At 41.2% G+C, this 23,487-nt stretch overlaps 1 protein-coding gene across 3 annotated transcripts in view; it reads left to right on the top strand.

Moving 5' to 3' along the window:
* LOC146326318 (storkhead-box protein 2-like) overlaps positions 1-23,487 on the top strand; it is a 50,853-nt gene that overhangs the window by 7,160 nt on the left and 20,206 nt on the right. Inside the window, exon 1 of one of the 3 annotated variants that reach the window (XM_084718558.1) lies at positions 2,998-4,132. The exons of 1 other annotated variant lie outside the window; for it this stretch is intronic. In XM_084718558.1, coding sequence (XP_084574684.1) covers positions 3,925-4,132 — 208 coding nt within the window. In that variant the 5' untranslated portion in view covers positions 2,998-3,924. Of the gene's footprint in view, positions 1-2,997; positions 4,133-16,146; positions 16,323-23,487 lie in introns of those variants that run through there. One more of the 3 variants, XM_084718559.1, reaches the window with a different exon arrangement.

Genomic DNA, 23,487 nt, shown 5'->3' with positions numbered 1-23,487 from the left:
TGTGCCTGAACATTTGGGTCTTTAAAATGCCTCTCAAACAGGTTTTGTGTTTGTTAATCTCATAATGAATAATTTTCTAAATGCAAATGACTTTTGAACTTCAAGATGGTGCCTTTAGATCTTTTTTCTTGCAGTAACACCTTTAGTCCACTAGATGACAGCATAACGCTGTAAAAATGTGAATCATGGCTCTTCCTCACTGGTGGTGTCTGGTTCAATGAAATAGAATTACACAAAAATTATTTATATCCACAAAGCAAGAATTGTTGCACTATCAAGAACATAAATCCAAATCCAGTGGTTTAGTGTTGTGGATAATTATTTAATGATTATTTTCAAAAATCAATTAATCTGTCAGTTACGTTTTTGATTAGTTGTTTGGTCCATAAAGTGTCAGAAAATGGTGAAAAATGTCAGTCTGTTTTATCTGGCACTACAGCTGTAAATTATCTCAACAAAAGATCAGGAGTTGGTAAAAACCTTTTCAAAACTATTGCAGTACATTGCCCTGAATTTTTTTTACAGTGCCTACAACAATTATAAATGAAAATTAAAATGTTTAAAAAAATAACTTATTTACTTCCATAAAATTTTTTGCCAAAGCCACGGGGAGCCACTAAAGAGGGACTAAAGAGCCCCATGTGGCTCCGGAGCCACAGGTTTCAGACCCCCGGCCTAACATCACAATCTTTCTTTTCATCCAGCAATCAAATGTTAATTTTTTTAAACGGCTGTATTAACTTGTTGGTTTGTTTATGCTTTGGTCCTCCATTTTCTTAACAAAACAGCACATCGTCAACATTATTTTAGTTCAGTGATATTAGGGCTTGCAAAATGTGAAATTGATATTGAAGTTTTAGAGCGCCCCCTGCTGGATCACAAAGCAAACTACTTCAAATGGTCTGATGCACTAAAGAGACTGCAGTCTACATTTCAAATATGAACTTTTCACCCCGTTCAAAAAAATGTCCGATGTTTAAATAAACAGACCTTAGAGATAGACCTTTTAGTTAAAGAGTAAGATCATTGTTCTCTCACCAGAAACAACCTGTACTTGTTAGACTAAGTTCTTCCAGATGTATTCTTCTTTTTCTGGCACACTGAAAATGCAGGATTGCTGTCACAAGCTGTCTATTAGTTTTTGCACCAATTTTTCATGTAATTAAACATTTTTCAAATTGGACCACTTTTACTTCGTCTGACTTTAAGAATCTAATGTTCTTACACCACAGATGAGGCAGACAGGCATTAAAACACGAGTGTTACTGGTCAAACACTCATGTAAGCTGATGTAGTGTGATGTAGTTTAGTGTGGTGCACTGAATTAAAAAAAAAAAGCAACAAATCGTCAAAGTATCGTATATAACACCCAAATCTGCTTTGACTGAATTGGATACAGCCCTACTCAGGACTTGGTTTAGGTGGTAGATTTCAAACCCTAATGCCTCCCTTATATGTTACCAGGGTATACGGTTTTATGCCATTATTTGTGTAAAACTTATGTATTGTAGGCAAAGCTGAACATCATAGCAATGCTGTTTCCAAAGTTTGGAAACCACATACAAATGCACTGGAGTTCTGTTTCAGTCTTCAGAGGCTGCAGCCTTTATTCACTGACAAACTCACTCAACATTTACAGTGCTGTCGCTGTGCATACACTGCCACACACACACACACACACAGCTTCACTGCTAACTTTTCTTGGATTCACCATCACTTTCTGCCAACATGGACAGTAATTACCACTAACCCTCTCTCATGTTTCTTACGCTCTTACTGTGATGAGCTCCTCTGACCAGTCAGTGGTCTGCAGTGTTTGCTGGCTCACTTTTATGATGAAGACTAAATACCAGTCCCTGTTTTTTTTTTCTAACAAGTTAATCCTTCAACTTTATCTCCCAGATGCCATGTTTCTTCTTCTTCTTGCAAAAGCCACATTTGAGGCTGGAACTAAACTGAAGAGGTCAGTTGATGTTGATGAACTGTGTTTGGGAGTTTTCACCATCTGGGAGTTTGTTTAATGTTCATGGCTTCCTTCAACCACCATGGGGCGCTGTAGGATTCAGGCTTGTTAGGTTCACATGTGCTGCAGATAGTGAGCTGAGACACAGCCCTCATAATGCCCATGATGCATTGCTGAGAGTTTAAGTTTACTATTTATGTTCCAATATATAAATGTTACATTTTGTTGGTGTTTTTAATACACAGTAGTTACTTTCTGTTAGTGTTTGTACAGAAAATGGTGGTCACCAGTCCAGTTAGAGTTGCTGAGAAGAGATGGGGATTAGTGTTTCAGGCACATGATAAATGCTGTAAGAAGTAAAGATAATGCTTTTTGTGTTAAATGTTGTAGAGAAGGGAAACCTAGTGGAGTCGATGGCAGAAGTGAAAATACAGTGTCGTAATGATCAATGCAATCATAATTTTGGAACAGGTTTTAAAATGGCACCGGGTCTTGATGCTCATCCCTGATGTTGACTTGATGCCTTGGTGTTGCGATGTGTTGCAGCATTCGGTCAGTTTGCTGCTAACTAAATAGTCAACTTGAGAGCCCCGTGCTGATTGGCTGGCTCATAGACTTGGCTGCTAGCCAACTAGTCTTTGAACACATGCATGCACGCACCCAAGTCTTAGTCTTTTCACAAACACAAATGGCCTTTCTGGGGGGCTGGTTGGAGGTGGGGTGGGGGGGTTGACTGACACGATTCCTGCCCTCCCTCTCTCCATCCTCTCTCTCCCACAACAGAGTGAGGGCAGAGAGACGAGCAGCAGGCAGAGACAGAGGCGAATGGACGAGAGAGAAGGAGAGAGAAGACAAAGGAGAAGCACAGGAGCGCTCGCTCTGCTATGGATTAACCCTTTCTCCTTACTAAATGTTGTTTTTTGTGGATTCCTCTCTTTTACACGTCTTCCACCATCCCTTTGCTTAGCCACAGAACACTGTCACACACACACGTACACACACATACACACACACATACACACACACACTTTTTTTCCCAGGGGATCAACAATTGGTGTGGGTGAATGGAGTCCTGGAGGAATAATAATGGATGGATGGAGGTAAAAGGGAGGAGTGTGTCTGCTTTTCCCATGGAGATTGTGTCGTTCTCTCTCCTCCCTCTGCTGGCCGAGCAGCCTCTTTCCTCCTGCTTTCTTTTGTATTAGCGCACCCTCCCTCCCTCCCTCCCTCCTTCCTTTCTTCACTCCCTTCACTGCACAGGCTTTTGTCTATCTGACAGAGATCCTGGCTTGTCTTTTTGCCGCTCTCCCTACCAAGCGACCCCCTTTGACTTACTAAAACGGTACCATCCCCTCATCCTTCATGCCTCTGCTAAGGCTAGGACCAGACGAATCCGACGCTGAGCAAAGGCACCAGGCTAGGCTAACAGCTAGCCACTGGAGCGTTATAGACATCCCAGCTTGTCACCGATAAGCTTGTTGTGCTTGTGTGTGTGTGAGAGAGAGAGAGAGTGAATGAGTTCAGATAGCACAGTAGAGGCATTAGCTGACAGATGACCAGTCGTTTCATCTTGGATTTGGTGTGACCTGAGAGGGAAGGAAGGCAGCAGGAGGAAGGAGAGGTGTGTATGCAGAGTTGAGGGGAACACTTGCTGCTCAATGCTCTCTCCTGAATCGCTTCTGTGGACTTTTTGGTCATGTCAACAGTGACATGACCATGACAAAGACTGGCCAATCCGGGACTGGCATTCTTTATTTCCCAACATGGTGGTTGTTTGATTTTCAGTAGTTGATTTATTACCACTAACGCTCCACAATGGAAATTACGTGAGGCGCTGGGAACTTGCAGCCTTGGATGAACCATTTGGTCAGAAGTTTGCGAGTGGGAAAAAGAGCAATTTTGACTGAGCCTTGTCGATAGATTTACTATCCGTCTGCTGTCTGCCACCCAGCGTGGCGAGAATGAAGAAGACGAGCAGCAGCACACTGAGGCGGGCATGGCCCAGCTCTGACCTGTTAGAGCGCCTGTTGCCACCTGCAGCCTCTGCAGAGTCTCACAGGAGCCGACGCTCTCGCAGCGAGAGGGACTACAAAATCCACAAACACAGCAAGAGGAGCCGCTACCCTCTACAGTATGTGTTTCAGAGTCCGTCTGCGTACATACACACAGGTACTGTACAACCACTCAGACAGACGCACAACCCAGGGTTTGTCACAAGTTGAGAATGGGTTCACATGAACAAACGTTCAGTGGGAACCTGTAACTGTGCTCTTTGGGTGCTAAACAGCATCGTTTTCACAAGTTTATGTCTTCTTAAAGAGGTCTTTTTTTTTTAACCATTTTACAATTGCATTTGAATGCTCTATAATGTATTAATATAATTTTAGGATGATTTAGTGACCTACTTCCATAAAGTTGGGGGACTGACAAGAGACTGGTTAAAAGAAAATAGTCTAAATCTCTAAAGACTTTAAGTTCTTACTATGGTGATCAGGGAGAACTACTGCATGGTGGAGTACAGTCAGGCTGAGCCGTTTTACACAGATACCACCATAATACCATAGTGTTAATTTTGAGCATATCCTAGGTATCCGATCACGATTAATTGTAGTACCACCTTGATGCCAGCAGCTACTGAAAGTTGCACTGAGCAACAGACTGACAGAAAGACATGTTGACTAAATGTAAGCTGTCCTTTATCTACCTCTTTCTCTCAGAAGTCCTTTCAGAAAATGAACTCAGAACAAACACTATTAAGCTAAAATTAGACCCCACTCCAAATTATATTCAAAACAAACAACAGAAAAGACTGAATTCAAAATTTCAGTGTCATGGTGCCACTGCACCACATAGTATGCCCCATGTTGGCATGTGAAATTTTAATTGTATAATTATTTGAGCTAAAATTGTCTTAGTGTACACCATCTTCACTATAAATTTGAATTAAAGCGTGTAAAACCTCAGTAGGATGTCAAACTTTCTTTAGCCCGAACTGTTCCAGTGTAGCTGTTTATCAGGTTGGACTGTAGAAGCTTCAGGTTTATAACTGATTGGTCAGGCCGCTTCTGCAAAATAGATCCTGGCTCCCAGTGAAAAATGAGGGGATTGCCCCTTTAATTTGCTCTTGATGTAAATATAATCAGTGAATATCTACATTGTCACCCTAACTTAATAATTTGGAAAGATGGCTCACAAGTTTCCTACTTCCGTGTTCACGGCCACCACCTACTTAGCTAGGGGACCTGATGGTGGTTGTTGCCCTGGATACCATTCAGTATCCATGGCAACTCAAACCACCACCATTTGTGCCAGTTCATTACAGATTCTGGTTACCTTGGCTGGAATGCAGGTGGTGTGTTTTTGTTTTGTTTTTTTTTTTGTATTTAGTGTTCAATGAAAACAATGAGCAGGCAACTACAGTGATACGTGTGTGTGTGTGTGTGTGTGTGTGTGTGTGTGTGTGTGTGTATCTTAGCATTAGCTAATGATGGCTAGTTCTACGTTTCTGCTTCTTGTACACTGAGTGGCTCCTGAAACACGAGAACCTTCATGATGTGCACAGAAATTAGAACTAACATGTAGGGAGGTCTCCATCAAGTGCTTTGGCCCCAATTCTGATGAGAGTTGTTTATTATGGAGTATCTCCTGAGTCCAGTCTGATCAATATTTACCTAAATGTTCATTAAATATATATAATGTAACCGCTGTACACTACTAAATCTAACACAACTAATTAATGCAGCTGAGAGATATTTAGCATTTTAACCAATATAAGTGACAATCTGTGCTTGGTAAAAGTAAGAAGCTGCTAGCTGAATGTTTTGTTCACTGCTGTTGTTGCTAACTAGAACGACAGTTCGAGTCGGAGATTTACAAAACTGGGGAACATTTTTGGCCACTGCAGCTGTCAAAACTTAGATTCACTCGCAAAGATACGTTGACATTCCCACACTCTAATGTTCTGTCTCATATACAGGTAAAAGAGGTGGACAGAACACAGTGGAGTTCAGTAAATAAATGCCATACATTAAAGAAGCAATAAGAAATGCTGTAGACTTCAGTAAAGAAACAGTAGAGTTCAGAAAAGAAGTCCTGTTTGTTGTTCTTGCATGCTGTAGTAAGAAAGGCAGTTGTATATGTGTTATTAGTAATTTTGCCAGTGTACTGAAGCCTGGATATTTTAAAATAAAATGTGCTGTACAAGCAGTGAACTTCTTTTAGAAATAACTCGCAGATTGTGTACATTAGTGCAGCCATGATGAGACAGATGGAGTGAGAGTGAGTGTGTGACGTTCAGCTGTGACTGTAACAGTGCGGTGTGTGTACAGTTAATCAGTGAATAGCCCGTGTGCTGCAGCTCCTCAAGACCCACAAGATCCCGTGTCCTGTTTGCTGTTGAAGAGGGTTAGCTCAAAGTTATTAACAACGTCGACCCAGGCTCACTTAAGGTGGACTGACCTTTAAGGTGGGCCAGGCCATCTGTCATTTTAGTGACAAGATGCTTCTCCTTTCTTTTTTTTCAAACTCTAAATTATCCAGATTTAACATAACAGATGGAGGCCTAACCAAAGACAGCAAATCTAGAATCTGTAACCCTGATCTTGTGGTATCTGGATCAGAATGATCCCGTCTGAAAATTCTTTGAAAAACCACGACCAAATCTAGATCAGATCAGTTTTTATCTCTGATAGCAAAAGAAGACATTACAAAATCTGGATAATTCTGATGCAGATTAAAAGTTTTAAAATACTGGTCTCAGGCTGTGACACCTCCACCTGATGTTACTACTGCATGTATATATGTTTATATTTGTAGTAATTTGAAAAATATGCAGTGTTACGTTTCGTTGCATCTTTGTGCTATTTTTAGCTCAGAGAAGGTGTTTTCGTCAAACTAGCAGCAGCAGACCTGTGGACAGCCCCGTCTGTGTTTTCTCAATCTCTGAACCCATCAGCCGTCATCTCATGATGATTTAGCATTCATATGCATATCCAATATGCCTACACAGTCTGTATTCATATGCAAATTATAGAGATTAGTATTTTCCCTGCACATTGGTCCCCATTGTAAGCAGAGCAAGTTATGTAATATTTGGCTGCATGGGTCACAAAAGTGTCTAAATAATAATTGTACTGTTGAAATTTAAGTAATTGTGTAGAACATATTGTATTTGTGTGAAGGAAAAGTTTAATGAGCAGCAACGGTTGAAAGTAGGGTTGGGTGATGAGATAAAATTCTGCACTCTGCTGTCGTGTCCCAGGAGCGTCTTTTCACAGCCTTACAGGAGACCTGCCCTGACCTGGATTTTAACTTCTGATCCACTGTACAAAAGACAGGGATTAATAAAATATGTTCTTCTTTTTTTACCTGCCTTAACAAAACAATACAAGTTAGCTTGTTGGATGTTACCTTTTCAGGTGATGGAAAAGATGTGTTTCCCATCTTGGTTGGCACCAACTGATGGCATGTCTTGCAGACTGTCTTAATCTGCGCTTTATTGCTTTTATAACATCCAAACCAAACTGACTTTATGTTACCTTTTTTGTTCAACAGTTTCCTCAGCTTTAATGGAGGATTCATGAGTTCAGTTTCCTCTGAGCTGAGCTGACTGACTGCGGCCTTGTGTTTATTTCTGCTGTGTGATAGGCTGTTAGATTGATCCATATTGAGTGAAATATGTCCAAAGTCCAGCCCCATATTGAGATCATTTTATCATCTGTTATGTTTCCCACTGAAGTGGCTCATAAGAGTGACTTTGGTCAGGTGAGCCAGTGCTCATGTCAAGCCCTGATTGAGACTATGATGACTGTTTATTGGTGCATGTGATAAATTAGTGGTACAGGAGCTATAAATGATCACATTCATGTGTAATGGTAGCATATAATCACAGCTGTTCTGATGCTGTTGGAGAACCTTGCTGATCAAATATAACTGATTAAATTCCACTTTTTCTCGTTATCGGGTCTAAATATCTTTATGCAAACTGATGTTAAAGAGAGTTTCCACAATGAACAGAATCAGATGTACACACAGCTTTAAAAATCTGATGAAAGAAATGCATATTCATATTTCTGTTGTTAATCTATACAGAGTTTTATGCATCTGGCCCCTGGTGCAGGCCGTCTTTTAGTTTTGAATGGAATTTCCATTATGTCAGATTGCTTTCACAAAGGAGCTGAGCCGAGCAGCATATTCCCAGAGCTTCCTCTGGTCTCATAGTAACCTCAGAAAGACATGTTGGAATAGAACCAACAACTCTCTGCAGGACAGACTTCCGAAGCTGCTGTGCCTCATTCAACCGTACTCACTACAACACTACTTTAAGCCTCTTGTTTGGGCAGAGAAAGTGCAATATCGTGCTGGGTCTTCTTTTGTTAGCAGATCTGCACGCGGGAGTTTGGGTGCTCTCACACTTGTTCATTCGGTCCAGACCTGGAGTGGACGGAGTGGACGGAGAGTCTCTGAGAGAGGCGCACACTGGACTGCATCTCCCAGTCAGCACTAGTGAAGGGACAGGTAGTGATGTAGGTTTGGTTTATGAGAGCTGTCCAGCAGTTAGTGGGTCAGAAATGGCCTGTGTGTTCTTGCTAGTTTGACGTTCAGCTCCTTTCTTCTTCCACCACATGTTGTTGGTCTTACTGCTGTGGTGGTGGAGTCTAGAACTGGGCTAATGGGTGGAGTACTTGACTTGTGACTTGTGTGTATGTGTCATCTTCAGTTTTTTGCAAATTTTCTAGCTTTTAGCATTAGCTTCATTCACAAATGGAGCATCTGGTATTAGTTAGTTAGATTTCTTGTCTGATGTTTTGGGGGGGGTTTTTTGCTTATTTTTCACCAGTGACTTTCTTGATGTTACTTTTGTCTTCACATGAAGTGTTGGAGGAGATTTCTAAGAGTGAATCTGAAGGAAAAGGGGAGTTTAAGCTTTGATAGCTTTTGAGGAGGGTAAAGAAGTCCTCCTCATCATGTTAGTGCAGAAATCATGTCTCCAGCACAGTCACAACAAATGGTTTGTCACCCTCCTCTGGTACAAATAGAAACTACAGGATGTGAGCATACATACAGAGTTAAATATTCACTTGTTGAATCTTTATTGACAAGTGAGCACAACTCGACTGATGCTGAAGATTTCATTGCAGGGGAGGTATAACGTACAAGCAAACAATGAACAGGGAACAAAAGTGTATGACTTATGGACAAATGGGCTATGTATGTAATCAGATAAACTGTTGTTGGAAACATGATATAGGCTAAACTGTAAATAATATACATTTGACAGTGTAATTTATTACAAACTAGCAGAGCCAGGGTTTTTTTTTGGTGTGAGATAAATTTATTTATTTCTGTGCTAGCCTTAGTCTGAACTGATGATAGATAACTTTTTGCATCTGCATAAGAACTACAAAATCCATGATACAGGGGTGACACTGATAATGTTAGAGCCTATGTCCCAATCTGTCATGAAGAACACTGGCAGGCATGAACACTTTGTTGTCAGATTGTTGGTGATTGGTTGGAGTTTTCCCGTTAGCTGTGTGAGATCACCATGTCTAACAAACGCTCAGCATCAGTCTGAGATTCACTCTTGCTCAATCACTGTCTCTTTTTCTCTTAGCTCCCTCTTTTGGTGTACTGAGAATACCTAGCTAGCTGAAGAGCCATGGTTGGCGCTGTGTGACGTACAAATCCTGGTTGTTTCGACTGGCAGCGATGTTAACTTGATCTGATGTGTCAAGAAGCCAAAATCAAATCCCTTCAACACTACAAATTTAATTATCCATCTTAAACTATCATCCCATTAATTATGATGAATTTATCAAGAGCAAAGAGAAACAATGTTGGATCTTTGAGAAATTCATATTGCTGACATTAGTGTTTACTGTATTATTGATATTACTCCCTCTGTACTCACAGTTCAGTCATGATTTTGTATGTGGAGGTAAAAATTATCCTCTGAATCAGTGTCAGTCTCTGAATAACTTACTGGCTAAACCCAGTTTTACTGATGTTTGAGAACTTTGAAATGCTCCTCTGCTCCCTCTCTTCTTCAACTCCCTGCAACGCTCTGGAAGCATGTAACGCTGCAGCTTTGCATGCTCAAACTGTGAACTCATTAACCCTCACTCAGCCGGACATATCTCACACACACACACACACACACACACACACACACACACACACACACACACACGCACACACACACAAGCTGATGTAATGACTGCTCCTCTCCTGTAATGCATTCGTAGCTCCTCCTTTTCTCTGTCTGCTGAGTTATGCTCAGGGCGGCTGTACACACACACACACACACACACACACACACACACACACACACACATACACACACACGCACACACATAGGCACAAAATGTCTTTTTCTCTCTCTGTCTTTCCCTGTTTTCTCTCTCTCTCTCTCTCTCTCTCTCTCTCTTTCTTTCTCTCAAACACACACACACACACACACACACACACACACACACACACACACACACACACACACACACACACACACACACAGCCATTTTCACAATTGACATCGTCTCTCCTTTCACAGACACACTCTCCTCTCATGGCATTTTGACCAATCAGATCGTCCAAAGCCCTGGCCTGGTTTAGAAGGGCCGGCCCCCTGCAGTCCTGGGCCTGCAGCGGCAGGGGCTATTTCTGTCCGCTTCTCTGTTCCTGTCTATTACACACACTAGTGTTGTCATGATACCAAAATCTTGACTTCCATACCAGGTTAGCATCACGATACTCAATACTAAAACAATACTCAAGACTGAAGTGATACAAGTTCAATACTCAATACTGAACATATCAGAAACAAAACGTCTGCAGGGGACATTAACCCTGCACATACAGCATACTGTTGCACAACATAGATTGTAAAAAAACATTTACAATGAAATCGAAACTATTTCATTTCAATTTCATACACACGAGAAAATTTCTAATCAACAGTTCATTTATTCAAATGTTAATATTATTATGTATTATTGTATTATTATTAAACTACAAACTGTAGTTATACAAAGAGGCCATTTCCTCTGAAACATTATTCCAGCAACTAGGCCTGAGCTAGAAAAATATGACTGTGATTATTTCGACTAATATTGTGATCACGATATGATTTGTGATATTAGAAGAAATTATTATATTTTTTTTTATCATTTTTGCAAGGTGCTGTACTAAACGAAGATGTTTTCTCAAGTTTGTAAAATACGATGTGTAGGCCAGGACATTTCTGCAGCACGACAACATTTTACATTTACACCAGCAACCCAATTGCATTTTCTTTTTTTTTATTCAGGAGCCTTAGGTTCACTATGGTTACCACTATGTTCTCTAAATTTACAGTGGGAATCAGTGTGCCTTTTTTTTTACTGGCTGTTTTGTCTGACACTATGAGCCCCCATAGTTGAGAAGTGACCTGTAGCCAGTGCTGTTAGCTCTGTGCTCTTTAGCTGTTAAACATTTTAAATAGCGCCACCAAAATAAGGAAAAAGAGACACCAAAATAACTTTCCTGCAGAAAACTGCTGAGCTCCAGGGAGCTTTGGGGGAGAGAGCCAGGGGCAGAGTGGAGCTTCTAGAGGAATAAATACTGCAAGTCACATCTAATTCTGCTCTGATCCAATTTATTTTGCTTCATAAACACTCAGACAAATGTACACAGAAGAGAAGGGGAAAAGAAAAGACAGTGGAGGGTTTAACAGAAGTGAGCCGAGTGACTTCATTGTGGTGTTCAGTCACAGGCTGAGCTGAGCAAAGAAACACGCCCTTGGTGCTGTGCGAGGTGAAAATTTGCTTCTTTCTCTGTATGAGCTCATCAACGTTGATGTAAAACAAGTACTGAACTTTGGCAAATTCTAATACCAGAACGTCTTTAATGAAAAGTATCAAAAAAGAAAGACCTAAATGAATGTATACCGTGCGTACCTCTGTTCCATACACGTGCTGGCTTGACATGACTCGATTTGAGTTGGCACGTCAATGCAGCACAGCAGGGATCAGCATTTCCATTACAACATGGCCACCCACTTGAAGGTGTGTCTTTTAGTCAGGCAGCTATAAAACAGCAAATTAAAACTTATTTTCCTGTAAATTGATCACAATAGAAGTCCCCATTTATTATGTATTTAAACACTTTTGTTATAAAGCAGCAAACTGAGCCTGACTGCAGGCAAATATGAAACGGTTAAAAAAGCAGATGCCTGACAGTACAAACAGCGACATGGGTGAGAAACTTCAAACCACAAATATTCAGTTAGCTACAAAAGTACTTTTTTCTGATCTGCTCCACACACATGAGTTGAATCTTGCAATACATGCTGGTTTGAGGTGGAGAAAGGGGGTCATCAATTAGCTGGTGGACAAAACGTCACTGCAAGCTACTTGGAGGCAGATCAGGCCAGCTTAGCCCCACTAAGGTGGTCCATCACAGACACAGGTTGATGTGCTGTAAGTGGTAATGAAATGCAAATTGGCGCTTCATGGTTTGACTTGGCACTGCAAAAAGTGCCAATGGAAAAAATGTAATAATGTAAAATATGTATATTTTTTTTATTCATTACATTATAATTTCAGTATTGGCCTCACACTGGTCTGCCTTGTTGTGTATTACGGAGAGATGGGTCAACTAAAGAGTGAGGGATGTTCCCATTGCTCTCTTTCTCTCTCTTTACACACACACACACACACACACACACAAACTGTTGCAACACTACGACACCTTGTGCCCTTAATACATACATATCCAGTCATGTTCCAGCAGTAGCATTCAGTCTCTTGTCTGTGGATTAGGTTGAGATTTGTTCATGTTGACCAATCAGCTCTTAGCCTGACTCAACAGATGTGGACTGTTGAGAGAAAAGCCTCTTTCTGATGTGAATCTATAACATGGTTGCTTTCATCTGTTAGTAGTGTGTTGTTGTTTTTTTTGACGGGACTGTTAGGAAGTTTTAATGACAAAAACTTTGGTCTCTGGTGCAAAAGAGGAAGCTCAAAAGGCCTTGGTGTGAGGATGAGGGATGGTCAGCCAGTCAGGTTGAGGGGTTATTCAGTTTTGTACAGACTTTCATGGCCACAGAAGACCAAATGTGAGTCCACTTGTATGCTTTTCAAGCAGGACTCTACATACATGTGTACACCTGCAAATACGTAATTGGCTCCTTGTATGTGTAGTTCAATGTCCATCACAGATGAAGGAGGCAATGGCGGGTTCTGCACAGGTGAGAGTGAAATTAATGCACTCATGCACACAATAATTGTCACAGATAGTTCACACACACCCACAGAGGAGACAACACACCACTTGCTGAAGTGACATGCTGAGAGCTTCATAACTCATCCTCATCCTCTGACTTTTCATCAGTGTGTTGGGAATCAAGACCCAAATCTAAAGTAGAACCAGTTCTAAAATTATGATTCTTAAGGAATCATTAAGTAACTAAACTTTCGATTCCACTTATCTGATGTCCACTTTCTGCTTTGTAGGTATTTTCGCCCCAGCAGCAAAATATGACAGAAAATTGGCTATGCTTTTTACAGTGGTGTTTGTGTGTGCTGGGTACAATAATCCCTTCTCATGATCATCACTGATGATTTTAGGGTGGGTTTCTTAGCAATCCTCCTGTGGGACCCCCTGAAGAACATGGTGATGAGCTGGTAGCGTCACGTGTAAACGTTTCAAATCATCTTCCAGCTGACCAGCATGTGATGCCTTTAACTGCATACAAACTATCAGTGTGGCTTGAAAGCTTTTGTCTGCATCTCTGCTGAGTCACAGAACAACCGTTCACAATGTTGATCCTGCTGCCAGAAGCTGATTGACAAGCATCATTCTGAAATAAACAGGCCATGGAATAAATAAAATAGGCTTTGTTGTTTGTTGTTTTTGTTCAGTCAAAAACAACAAACACAGGAGCTCTTTTGACGTCTCCATTTTTTTTCCTAATGTGCATGCTTCTTCTTCTTCTTCTTTATTTTAATGGCAGTTTGCTGCCACCAGCTGGAATGGAGTGTGTTGTCTCACCTTCCTTAAACTACACTGTTTTAAGTTGTGTTGTCAAAACTGTTGTAAATGTCAGATTCCTCTGATGAATCACCAACGTGCTGTGTTTACAGGGGGGGGGGTGTCTGTTTTTTTTAGTACAAATAGTAAATAGTACATTTTCAACTCTCACATTTCCCAGGATCCCTTTAAAGCAACATGGATTCCACCACCGACTTGATTGACATGCTCCCTGGCTGTACTGTTAAGAGCAGTCATTTCCAGAGAATGTGTTGTGATAGTGGTTTATTCACTTATTTTGTCTAATTTAAAGCATTTAAAATGTTTATATTGTTTCACATGCACTTATTTTATCTCATTAATGAAGTAGGCTAACATGTCCTGTATAGTTTTACTGATAAGAGTACGGCTCTTTGCGCTGTGCAGTACAATTGCACATTAAATCAGTGGGTCCTCAGAAGAAGAGTTGAAGAAACACTGATTTAGAAAGTTTTCCTTTCTGTTGGAGCTGTGTACTGATCACCTCCTGCAGCATAATATGGGAATTTCTGATACTCAGAACTGTTTTTTTCACATGCTAATCTCACACACTTTCCCACAAGTCTGCCTGCCTGCCTTTTAATAACACTCAATACAGCACTTGTGATTTTCTACTAGCCTGTTGTATCTGCCTCAGGTTTTTTATCATTTCTATTATATCAAGAAGCATACAGACAAAATATCTCAGAGGGGCGCTTTCTTGTTGCTGGGAAACAAAGTGGTAACCGCTAAGACGTAGTTTTACTGCACTTTAACCACACTATAACCAGTATATGATGAATAACCCTAACCCTAACCCTATGATCAGTATGGATCATAACGCCTGTGTCATCAGTTTGCAACTGCACAGCAGGGCTGAACGATCCTGACAAAATATCTGCGATTATTTTAACTGATATTGCGATTGCAACATAATTTGCAATATAAGAGGTAATTTTTGTGGCTATCTGTACCAAACGAAGTAGAACTGAAATAATTTGTTGATTAATCAATTAGTTCTTTGAGTCTCTGATTTCAGCTCCTCAATTGTGATTATTTTGTGGTTTCTTTACTTCTGTCTGACGGTAAACTGATTATCTTTGAGCTGTGAACAAACCAATACATTTGAGGATGTCAACTTCGACATTTGGAAACACTGATCAACATTTGCTGACATTTTATGGACCAAACAACTGATCGATTAATCATAAAAATGCTTGACAGATTAATTGATAATGAAAATAATCACTAGTTGCAGCCCTCCAAAGATATTTTCTTTGTAGAATCTCTGCAGCAGACAGGGTTTTTATCAAATATTGCATCTCCTGCAATTTGAAAATTGCAGTAGACCATGTTGCAATTTCGATAAAATCTAAATGAGTTGTTCAACCCTACTGCACAGTGAATATTATGTGATAATATGTGTAATACACAGAAGTGATTTAATTTCCTTATAATGATAATATAACTGTGACTCCTCTGTTATATTTATATAAGCAATCGTTTCATAGTACTGGAATGTTCTGTTTGCTCTCTCTCTCTGTGTGTGTGTGTGTGTGTGTGTGTGTGTGTGTGTGTGTGTGTGTCCTACATCCAGCCTTAGTGTTCTAACTGGGTCACACCAGAACCCAGCTGCAGTACTGCAACACCGACTAAGAGAGCATGTGCAGACTCACACACACACACTCACACACACACACACACACACACACACACACACACACACACACACACACACACGGTGTAGCAGGTACGTACACGGCAGAGCAGAGACATGCTACAGAGATCTTAAAAAGAGAAACTGTGGAGACTGTGTACGTATGTGTGTGAATGTACGAGTGATAGCAACAAAGAGCGACTGGGGATGCGTTGTCATGGCAACCCTCTCGGCAGCCCGCCCACAAGTTTGTATGTCGGTGGGCATTACACAGTGAGGGAGGAGGGAGAAAAAAACACGGGTGCAGAGTGAGGCAGTATGTGATTGGTCACACCCCCTTGTCTTTGTGTGGCGCAAGGGATTGTGGGTAGCCCTTGACTGAGTGCTCATTTGTGTGTGTGAGTGGGAAAAGAGTGGGGAGGGGGTGTGTGTGTGTATGCGTGTGAGAACATAGGAGAACGACGCCTGTGTGTGTGTGTGTGTGTGTGCGCGTGGGGGGAGGGGGAGGAGCAGAGTATGTGTGTGTGAGAAAGAGGAGGTAGTGTGTATGTGTGCGTGTGTGTGTGTGTGAGAGAGAGAGAGAGAGAGAGCGAGCTGTGCTACCATCAGGAGCTGTACTGGGCTTTTTCACTGGATTCTATTTTTGATTAAGAGAGTGGAACACTACCAGCCAAGGTACGAGTCTGCCTGTCACACTGTTTGTCTGTCTGTTCTCTGTCTGTGTCACTCTTTCATTAGCTAGTTAGCTGTTAGCAGCAGTTGCTAGTTAGCATTAGCAGCATAGCGTCACAGCTCTACAGAGAGAGAGAGAGAGAGAGAGACACACACACAGAGATGAGCGATAGGGAGATAGATGCAGACATACTGAAGGAGAGGTGGATAATAAAGGTTTATAGAAAGCAAGAGAAATGGAAGGATGGAAGGAGAGAGAAATGGAAGGATGGAGGGAGGGAGAAATGGAGGTTGAGAGAGAGAGCGGGTGAGAGAGGGAGGGAGGAGGGAGCGCATGACAAAAGGAGGGGGTGTGGTTTAGTGCTGTGGACAAAGGAGGCTGGCTGATTGTTTACTACCACTGCAGTGAGAGAGACATGGACGATCAATGTTCCATCATTCTCCCTCCCTCTCTCTCTCTCTCTGTCTTCACTGCTTCACACGGCTGCTCCCCTCTTTCATCCTTTCCTCTGCATCACAGTGTTTCTATCTTAAATCTCTCTATTCCCTACATATCATTTGTTTTACTCCTGTGCTGAGTAGCTCTGTCTCTGTAGTAGTAATGGAGTTAGCAGGGCTGTAAGCTAACAGCTGCTGCTACAACATGGCTCTTCTTCACCTCCAGCTCAGTGATTTTATCGTCAGGACTGGATCAGACATACCTCTGAAAACCAACAGTAAAACTCGACAGTCGATGGTCCGACTCTGTACTGATAACTTGTTTGCACTGATACACTATGTGCACCGTTCTTCACCAGCAGTAAGAGAAGAAATGAAGCAGTAGTTGTCATGGTAAACAGCAGTAATAAAAGTCGCAGCAGCAACCACAACTACACCAAGCAAGTATGGCAGCACTTGTAGCAGGAGGTGTTGGTAATAGTAGTAAATAAAACCAGCAGCAGTAGTCATGGTAATGATTGCAGGTTTTTTCATTGTTTCACAGGTTAGATTTTGCTAAGTTAAAGGGACACTCCACAGATTTTACTCAGCATGTCAGATCAGTTGATTTGGTCAGTACCACTCATCCTGTGAAAACAGCTGTATAATGTCCTGATTCCTCCTTAAAGAGGTAATCTGTCCAGTCTTCCATGTGACACGCTCTTTTAACTGAAGAGCTTGGCAGAGCACGTTTGATTAGAGCTGGGCCATATATCAATATTATATCAAATCATGATTAGGGATGTACAAGATCAGTCAACTACATGATTAAATGTCTCCACCCCACTAGTCGGCACCAGAAATACTAGTCAGTTAAAGTATTTATCAATATTTTATTAATGTACAGTGCCAGTTAACTGACAGCTCATAAAACCAGCGCAGTTTGGCAGTGTTTTGATATAGAAAATGGAAATAAGGCTGAATGTAGACTGTGACAGAATAAACTGATATATAATCACTTCACTGGAACAACATGTGACCATATACAGCACATAGTTAGCTCTGCTAATGTTAGCTACACTGTGTAGCAGGCTGCCAGCTAACATCAGCTCCAGGTAAACAATGTTGTTAACCTGCAGACTCTGTGATCATTTTTGGTTTGTAAAGGTGAAGCATTTAGTGAGTTGTTGTCATATTTTGTAGGTAAATGTGCTAGTATTTGTACTGCACAGCACAAAATGCCATATTTCACCAGCATTTAAAATACAGTTTGGTGATTCTAGACTGGTCAGGCCTGATGAGTTGTAGAGTCTGATAGCACCTGGCAGGAATGACCTCCTGTATCATTCAGTGAGGCTGAATCATTCCGCTGAGAGAAAGGTGCTCTTTAGTTTGTCCAATGTTTTCTGTAGATGTGGGTGGCATTGTCCATGACTGCCAGCAGATCTGCCAGCATTTGGCCTTGAACCAGCTCCTCCAGTCTGGCCAGCTTAAAGCCAACAACAGACTCTGCCTTCTTTATGAGTTTATGTTGGTGTCTTTTGCTTTGATGCCTGCACCCCAGCACACCACAGCAGAGAAGATGGTGCTCACAACAACAGACAAAACATTTTGGAACATTTTGTTGCAGACATTCAAGGGCCTGAGCCTCGTCAGGAAGTAAGGCCAGCTTCGGCCCTTCACGTAGACGGCCTCCGCGTTGGTAGACCACTCCAGCTAGTCGAGCAGTTGTATGTCCAGGTACTTGCAGGACTTGATGATCTCCACATCTGATGCAAACTGGAGAAAGTGGGGCCTTGTTTTCCGCCTTTTGTCTTCACCAGCTTCATTCAGATGCAGATGATTTTCCCCAAACCACCTTACAAAGTGGTCTACCAGGCCCCTGGACTGGTCCCCCTGTCCACCTTCCACACACCCCATGACGGCAGTGTCACCAGAGAATTTCTGTGGATGACATGACTCAGAGTTGTACTTGAAGATGTGTAGGTGGTGTAAAGAAAGGGCGATAGCACGCTTCCCTGCGGGTGCCCAGTATTTCTTATGAGACACAGCTCTGCAGCCTCACAAATTGTGGTCTCCCCATCAAGAAGTCCTTGATCCATGTGACCAAGGGGGCGTCCACCTGCATGTCCAGTTTCTACTTCAGCAGTCTCAGCTGGATAGTATTGAAAGCGCTTGAAAGCACTGTACTGTTGGGCCTTTTCAGGCAGAAGTATACCCTCTGCAGCAGACTGCAGGGGGTCTAGTGATGAGCTCACTGGTGGTTTCAGGTGTGCTAGGACCAGTCCCTCCTAGATTTTCATTATGTGACAGGTTAGTGCTATCGGCCTGTAGTCGTTCAGGGCTTTGGGCTGCCCCTTCTTAGGTACTAAAAGCAAGCATGATGGTTTTCAGAGCACAGGGACTCTGGAGGGGCAGACTCATGTTGAAGAAGTGCTGTAGTACACAGCTGGTTTGCACACATAAGCCATGAGGTAAGCCAAGGAAAACTGGCTAGAAAATTATTTTCATTTCCATGTCAGGACACTGCTGTCTAAATGAGTTTTGCATGGACAGTACCTGTATGATACTGATGTTTTAGCATATGGAGGAGGAAAAAAAGACACTCTGTGGCCCAAGATGGCTGAAATTGAGTAAAATGCTGCAGGTATCCTTTAATTTCGAAAAATGCCAAAAATAGACAGTTCTACAAAAGACACATTAAAGCTCAAAATCAAAACGTCACAGCATGCCTCATTATAGTATCCATTAGCCAGCAGTGGAATGTCACTAAGTACATTTACTCAAGTACCTAGAGAACTTTTGAGATACTTGTTCTTCAATTTTATGCAACATTTCTTCTTGTACTCCACCACATTTGTCTGACAGATGTAGTTATTATTTACTTTTCAAATTATAATTTTTCATACCCTTCCTGCTCAGTGAAAACCATGAAGGGTTCCTTTATGGTTTGAAAAAAATCTTCTTTTCAAATAAAATATAAAGTGCTACAAGCATATGATGATGATATGATGATCTTATAGACCATGATGCATTGCTGCCAACAGTATGTAGTTAAAATGAGCTCACCAGTAAAATGCAACACACACATGAATGCAACAGTAACAGCGATCCAAAAAACATCAGATAATAAAACATGGAACATTTTACTGAACACTGAGTACTTTTGGTTTTCATACTTTTTGCTGATGAAACATACTTACTGTTACTTCACTTATTGAAGTAAGGGATCTAAATGCTCCGTCCAGCACTGCCTGTAGCTTAGTTGGAAGAGCATGGTACTAATAATTAGGTAGTGGGTTCTTTTGTGGAGAAAAGTGAATATGATGACCTCACATATACACAGATTCACAGCTAAATAAATACATATCAGTGCTGGAGTATAAAGTGACCTTGTGTCCTCTGTAGTACGAATAAAGACCCCTGAAGTTGGTCTTTGCTAACCAGCTGTTGGACTTGAGGTGTTTTGTGTCACTTTCAGATTGGCTAACCTCAGTCGACTCTGTTGTTTCTGTGCTTAGTGGATGAGGGACCCTGTTTATTATCTGCAGACAGAATGTCAACAAAATACATCTCACGCATGTTGAGCCTGTTGGGGGAGCGAAACACCAGCTGTGAGAAATCCTCAAGTTTGTCCTGCCCACAATATAAGAATACATAAAAACTTATCGCATGGTTAGATCACACAGAAAACCAGTTTAGTTAAAACTAAACTCACTGTTGGAAGATGATTGCTTGAAAAGTCCACGCTCAGCTGACTTTTGCTGTTATTCACTTTTGGCATTTTTGTGAGACTTTTCTTCAACCAAAGCTGCAGTTTTCAATACATCCGTCTTATGGTCAGAATGACTTTGTCCAGAAGGATCCAGTTTAACCTGGATGTTGTGTCTAGATGTTAATTTCCATCGTAGCCTTCCATACACTTTTACACAAATGGCATTTTCTGTCAGTAGTGGTGTGTCCTTCTAGTCTTAATGCAGTGTTTCCCTGCTCTGTTATAGTTTATAGATGTATATGTACCTGTTGCTGTATGCAAAACGATGCTTGTCTGATCACACAATAAATGCTACAAAAATGATGTAATTAAAAGTTAGCCATGGTCGAATCCAGCATATGACATTTTTGATTTTTTACTTACCTGCTGACAGAGATTCTGCCTGTGACAGATGCTCCTTCTGTCTTCTGTCTTGTCCGTTTTCTTACAAATTATGTTCAAGGCAGGAAGCACAGGACCAGCAGAAGGCGCAGGCAGGCCCATCCTTGAGTTCACTGGTTTAGAAACTATCAGGTGGCTCAGACTCGACTCCCTGCGCATCTTGAGCTTCTGACAGCTTCTGAGAATCTGCTGGATTTCAGCTCTTTACTGCATATCTATGACTTCTTACTGATCGCAACATTATATAAAAGCATTTAAGGAATGTAAATGAGATCAGCATACTCTCTGTGTGACTCTGTAAATACAGTGTTTTCTCTGTTGCTCACAAACTCATGACAGCAGACCTGTTTGTGAACAGCATGGTCCGACACTCTGCAGCGTTTCCCACACAGAGACTTTAATTGGGTGGCACCCAAATATATTTTGCAGCCAATTGTGGCATTTTTGTTTGTTTTTTTTAATAGTCTGAGAGGACGACAGCTTCTGTGATTGATTAGTGAACAATCTGCCTTCCTACCCCTCCCTCACCTGTCTGCTCTGCTGTGTGAGAAGGTCTGACTTGGCTTGAAATAGTAACAATGCATATAAGATATCGAAGTTTCTCATGAAGCATCCACAAAGATCTGACTGAAAATAAGCATTCATAAGTATTAATTAACTTGGTTCAAAATTAGCTCATTTTGCTGTTTAGACCATTTCTCAAGTGTGTGTTGGGGGCATGTCAGCTCACGTTTGATTGACAGCTGCCTCAGGAGTTCCAGTGCAGACGCTAAGTAATGCTGGATTTATGCTTGCTGTAGTTTGCCCAGCACGTGACAAAAATGATATCCTGCGCTGGGCTCAAGTTCGACATGTATGTGGTGGAAGATTTGGCAAGCAGGATCACATGTGCAGACATTATCTGTAAAGACCATTATGTAGTGACTGGACTCTATGCCAAAGTTATAGAAAGATGCACAGATGTCTGCACTCCTGCACACATTATAGTGTGTTAAAACTGCATGTGTGCAAACAAGATGGATCACAAAACACCTGTGATATAATGTGTATTAAATTCCCACCTTAAAAATCATTATCATGATGAAATACTCACCGACCTCTCCTCGTGGATCCTACAGCTTTTTAAGAGTAAAATTAAAGCACCTTAAAGGTATCTAAACAAAAGATTTCCAGACTCTCAAAGCCTTTATCATCTCATCTTAATTACTATAAATGCTGTTACAAATTCCTTTATACCCACAGCAATACTGTCACTTTATTTTACCAGCTGTTCATATTAATATTAATATTATGTTTTGATCATGAGTAAGAGATCAACAGAGGACTTATCTAGCTATGAATGACAAATCTGACAATGGGATCTCTTCATTTGAAACATTAAAATATTTTTGGTTTATGTGAGTGATTGTGTGTTTCGGGAACTTAATTAAGATCAGCATAAATGAAGAAGTTCAGGTTTCAGTACCAGACTATATATATGTTAATTATACATATATGTATATAATTTGTATTTTTGATCGACAGGTGTGGAAACAGTTAACTTGATATGTTAGGAAGCAGTTTATTATTTATACATGTAGTCATATGTCATTTACAGTCACATTTGTGTCCACCTGATGACTTTTAAGTCCATTATGCGCTCAGGTTTATGTGTCTTTGGCTTTTACCAACTCATCCTAATTAAAAATATAAAGCTTTTTAGTTGCTACATGTAGCTGCAGCTGCATTTCCTTGATGCATCAGCCTCGCAGCACGGCTGTAGTCCCCATCATGGCATCTCTCTGCGTGTAAGCAATGCACAGAACATGCCATCTTGGGTTGTCTTTATTATTTTTAACAGTCACACACAGATAAATTCCTCTCAGCAGTGACAAGCTTCATGGTCAGCAGGAGCAGCCATGTTGGTTAATGATGTTTTCTGTTTCTGTTGTATTCACAGAATATTTTGTTCGTATAACCTCAGCGAATAACACACTACACAGTAATGTCTCCCTGCCAGCTTGTAGGTTGTGCACCATCTACAGGGGCCCGTGCCACAGTGTCTCACACAAACATAAACAAGGCTTAAAGTACTGCTGTTGACCGCTGTAGACGCAGGCAGAGACAAGTTCACTGCTTTATTTTGTCGTCAGACAATGTTTTCCACCGGGGGAACTAAAGTCGCCGTCTCTGCTCTCTTTACAACCACCAGATTCCGTTGGCTTTTTACCTCACAGGACATGGGAGTTGTAGGAGTTTGTGTTATTGTCTGACTTTGGTGTGACTTTGATGTTTAAACACATTTGTATGAGTCCAAAATAACGTTACTAGCAGCAGATCGAGGCAGCGGTACACCAGAAACTCGTGAGTCCTGCAAGGGAAAATAAGGAGAAAAGTTTTTTCAGTTTAGTGGCTGTGAAGAGAGCACAGACAGCGGCCTCAGTTCGCCATTGGTAAATGTTTTAAATATAGTGTACACCTAAACTGATATTGATTTTGGCCAGGTTTTGCATGATATAACGTTAAGTTGGCTCAGACTCAGAGAGCAGCTGCAGCAGTGGGAGAAGAAGTTTTGTTGCACGCACATAGAAACTGACATGACTAAATTTCTGAGCA

This window comes from Lutjanus erythropterus, chromosome 5 (assembly GCF_056507025.1).
Source record: "Lutjanus erythropterus isolate fLutEry1 chromosome 5, fLutEry1.hap2, whole genome shotgun sequence".
Classification (NCBI taxonomy): domain Eukaryota; kingdom Metazoa; phylum Chordata; class Actinopteri; order Lutjaniformes; family Lutjanidae; genus Lutjanus; species Lutjanus erythropterus.
Note: the sequence above shows the minus strand (reverse complement) of the source record. Positions and strands in the feature narration are given on the sequence as shown.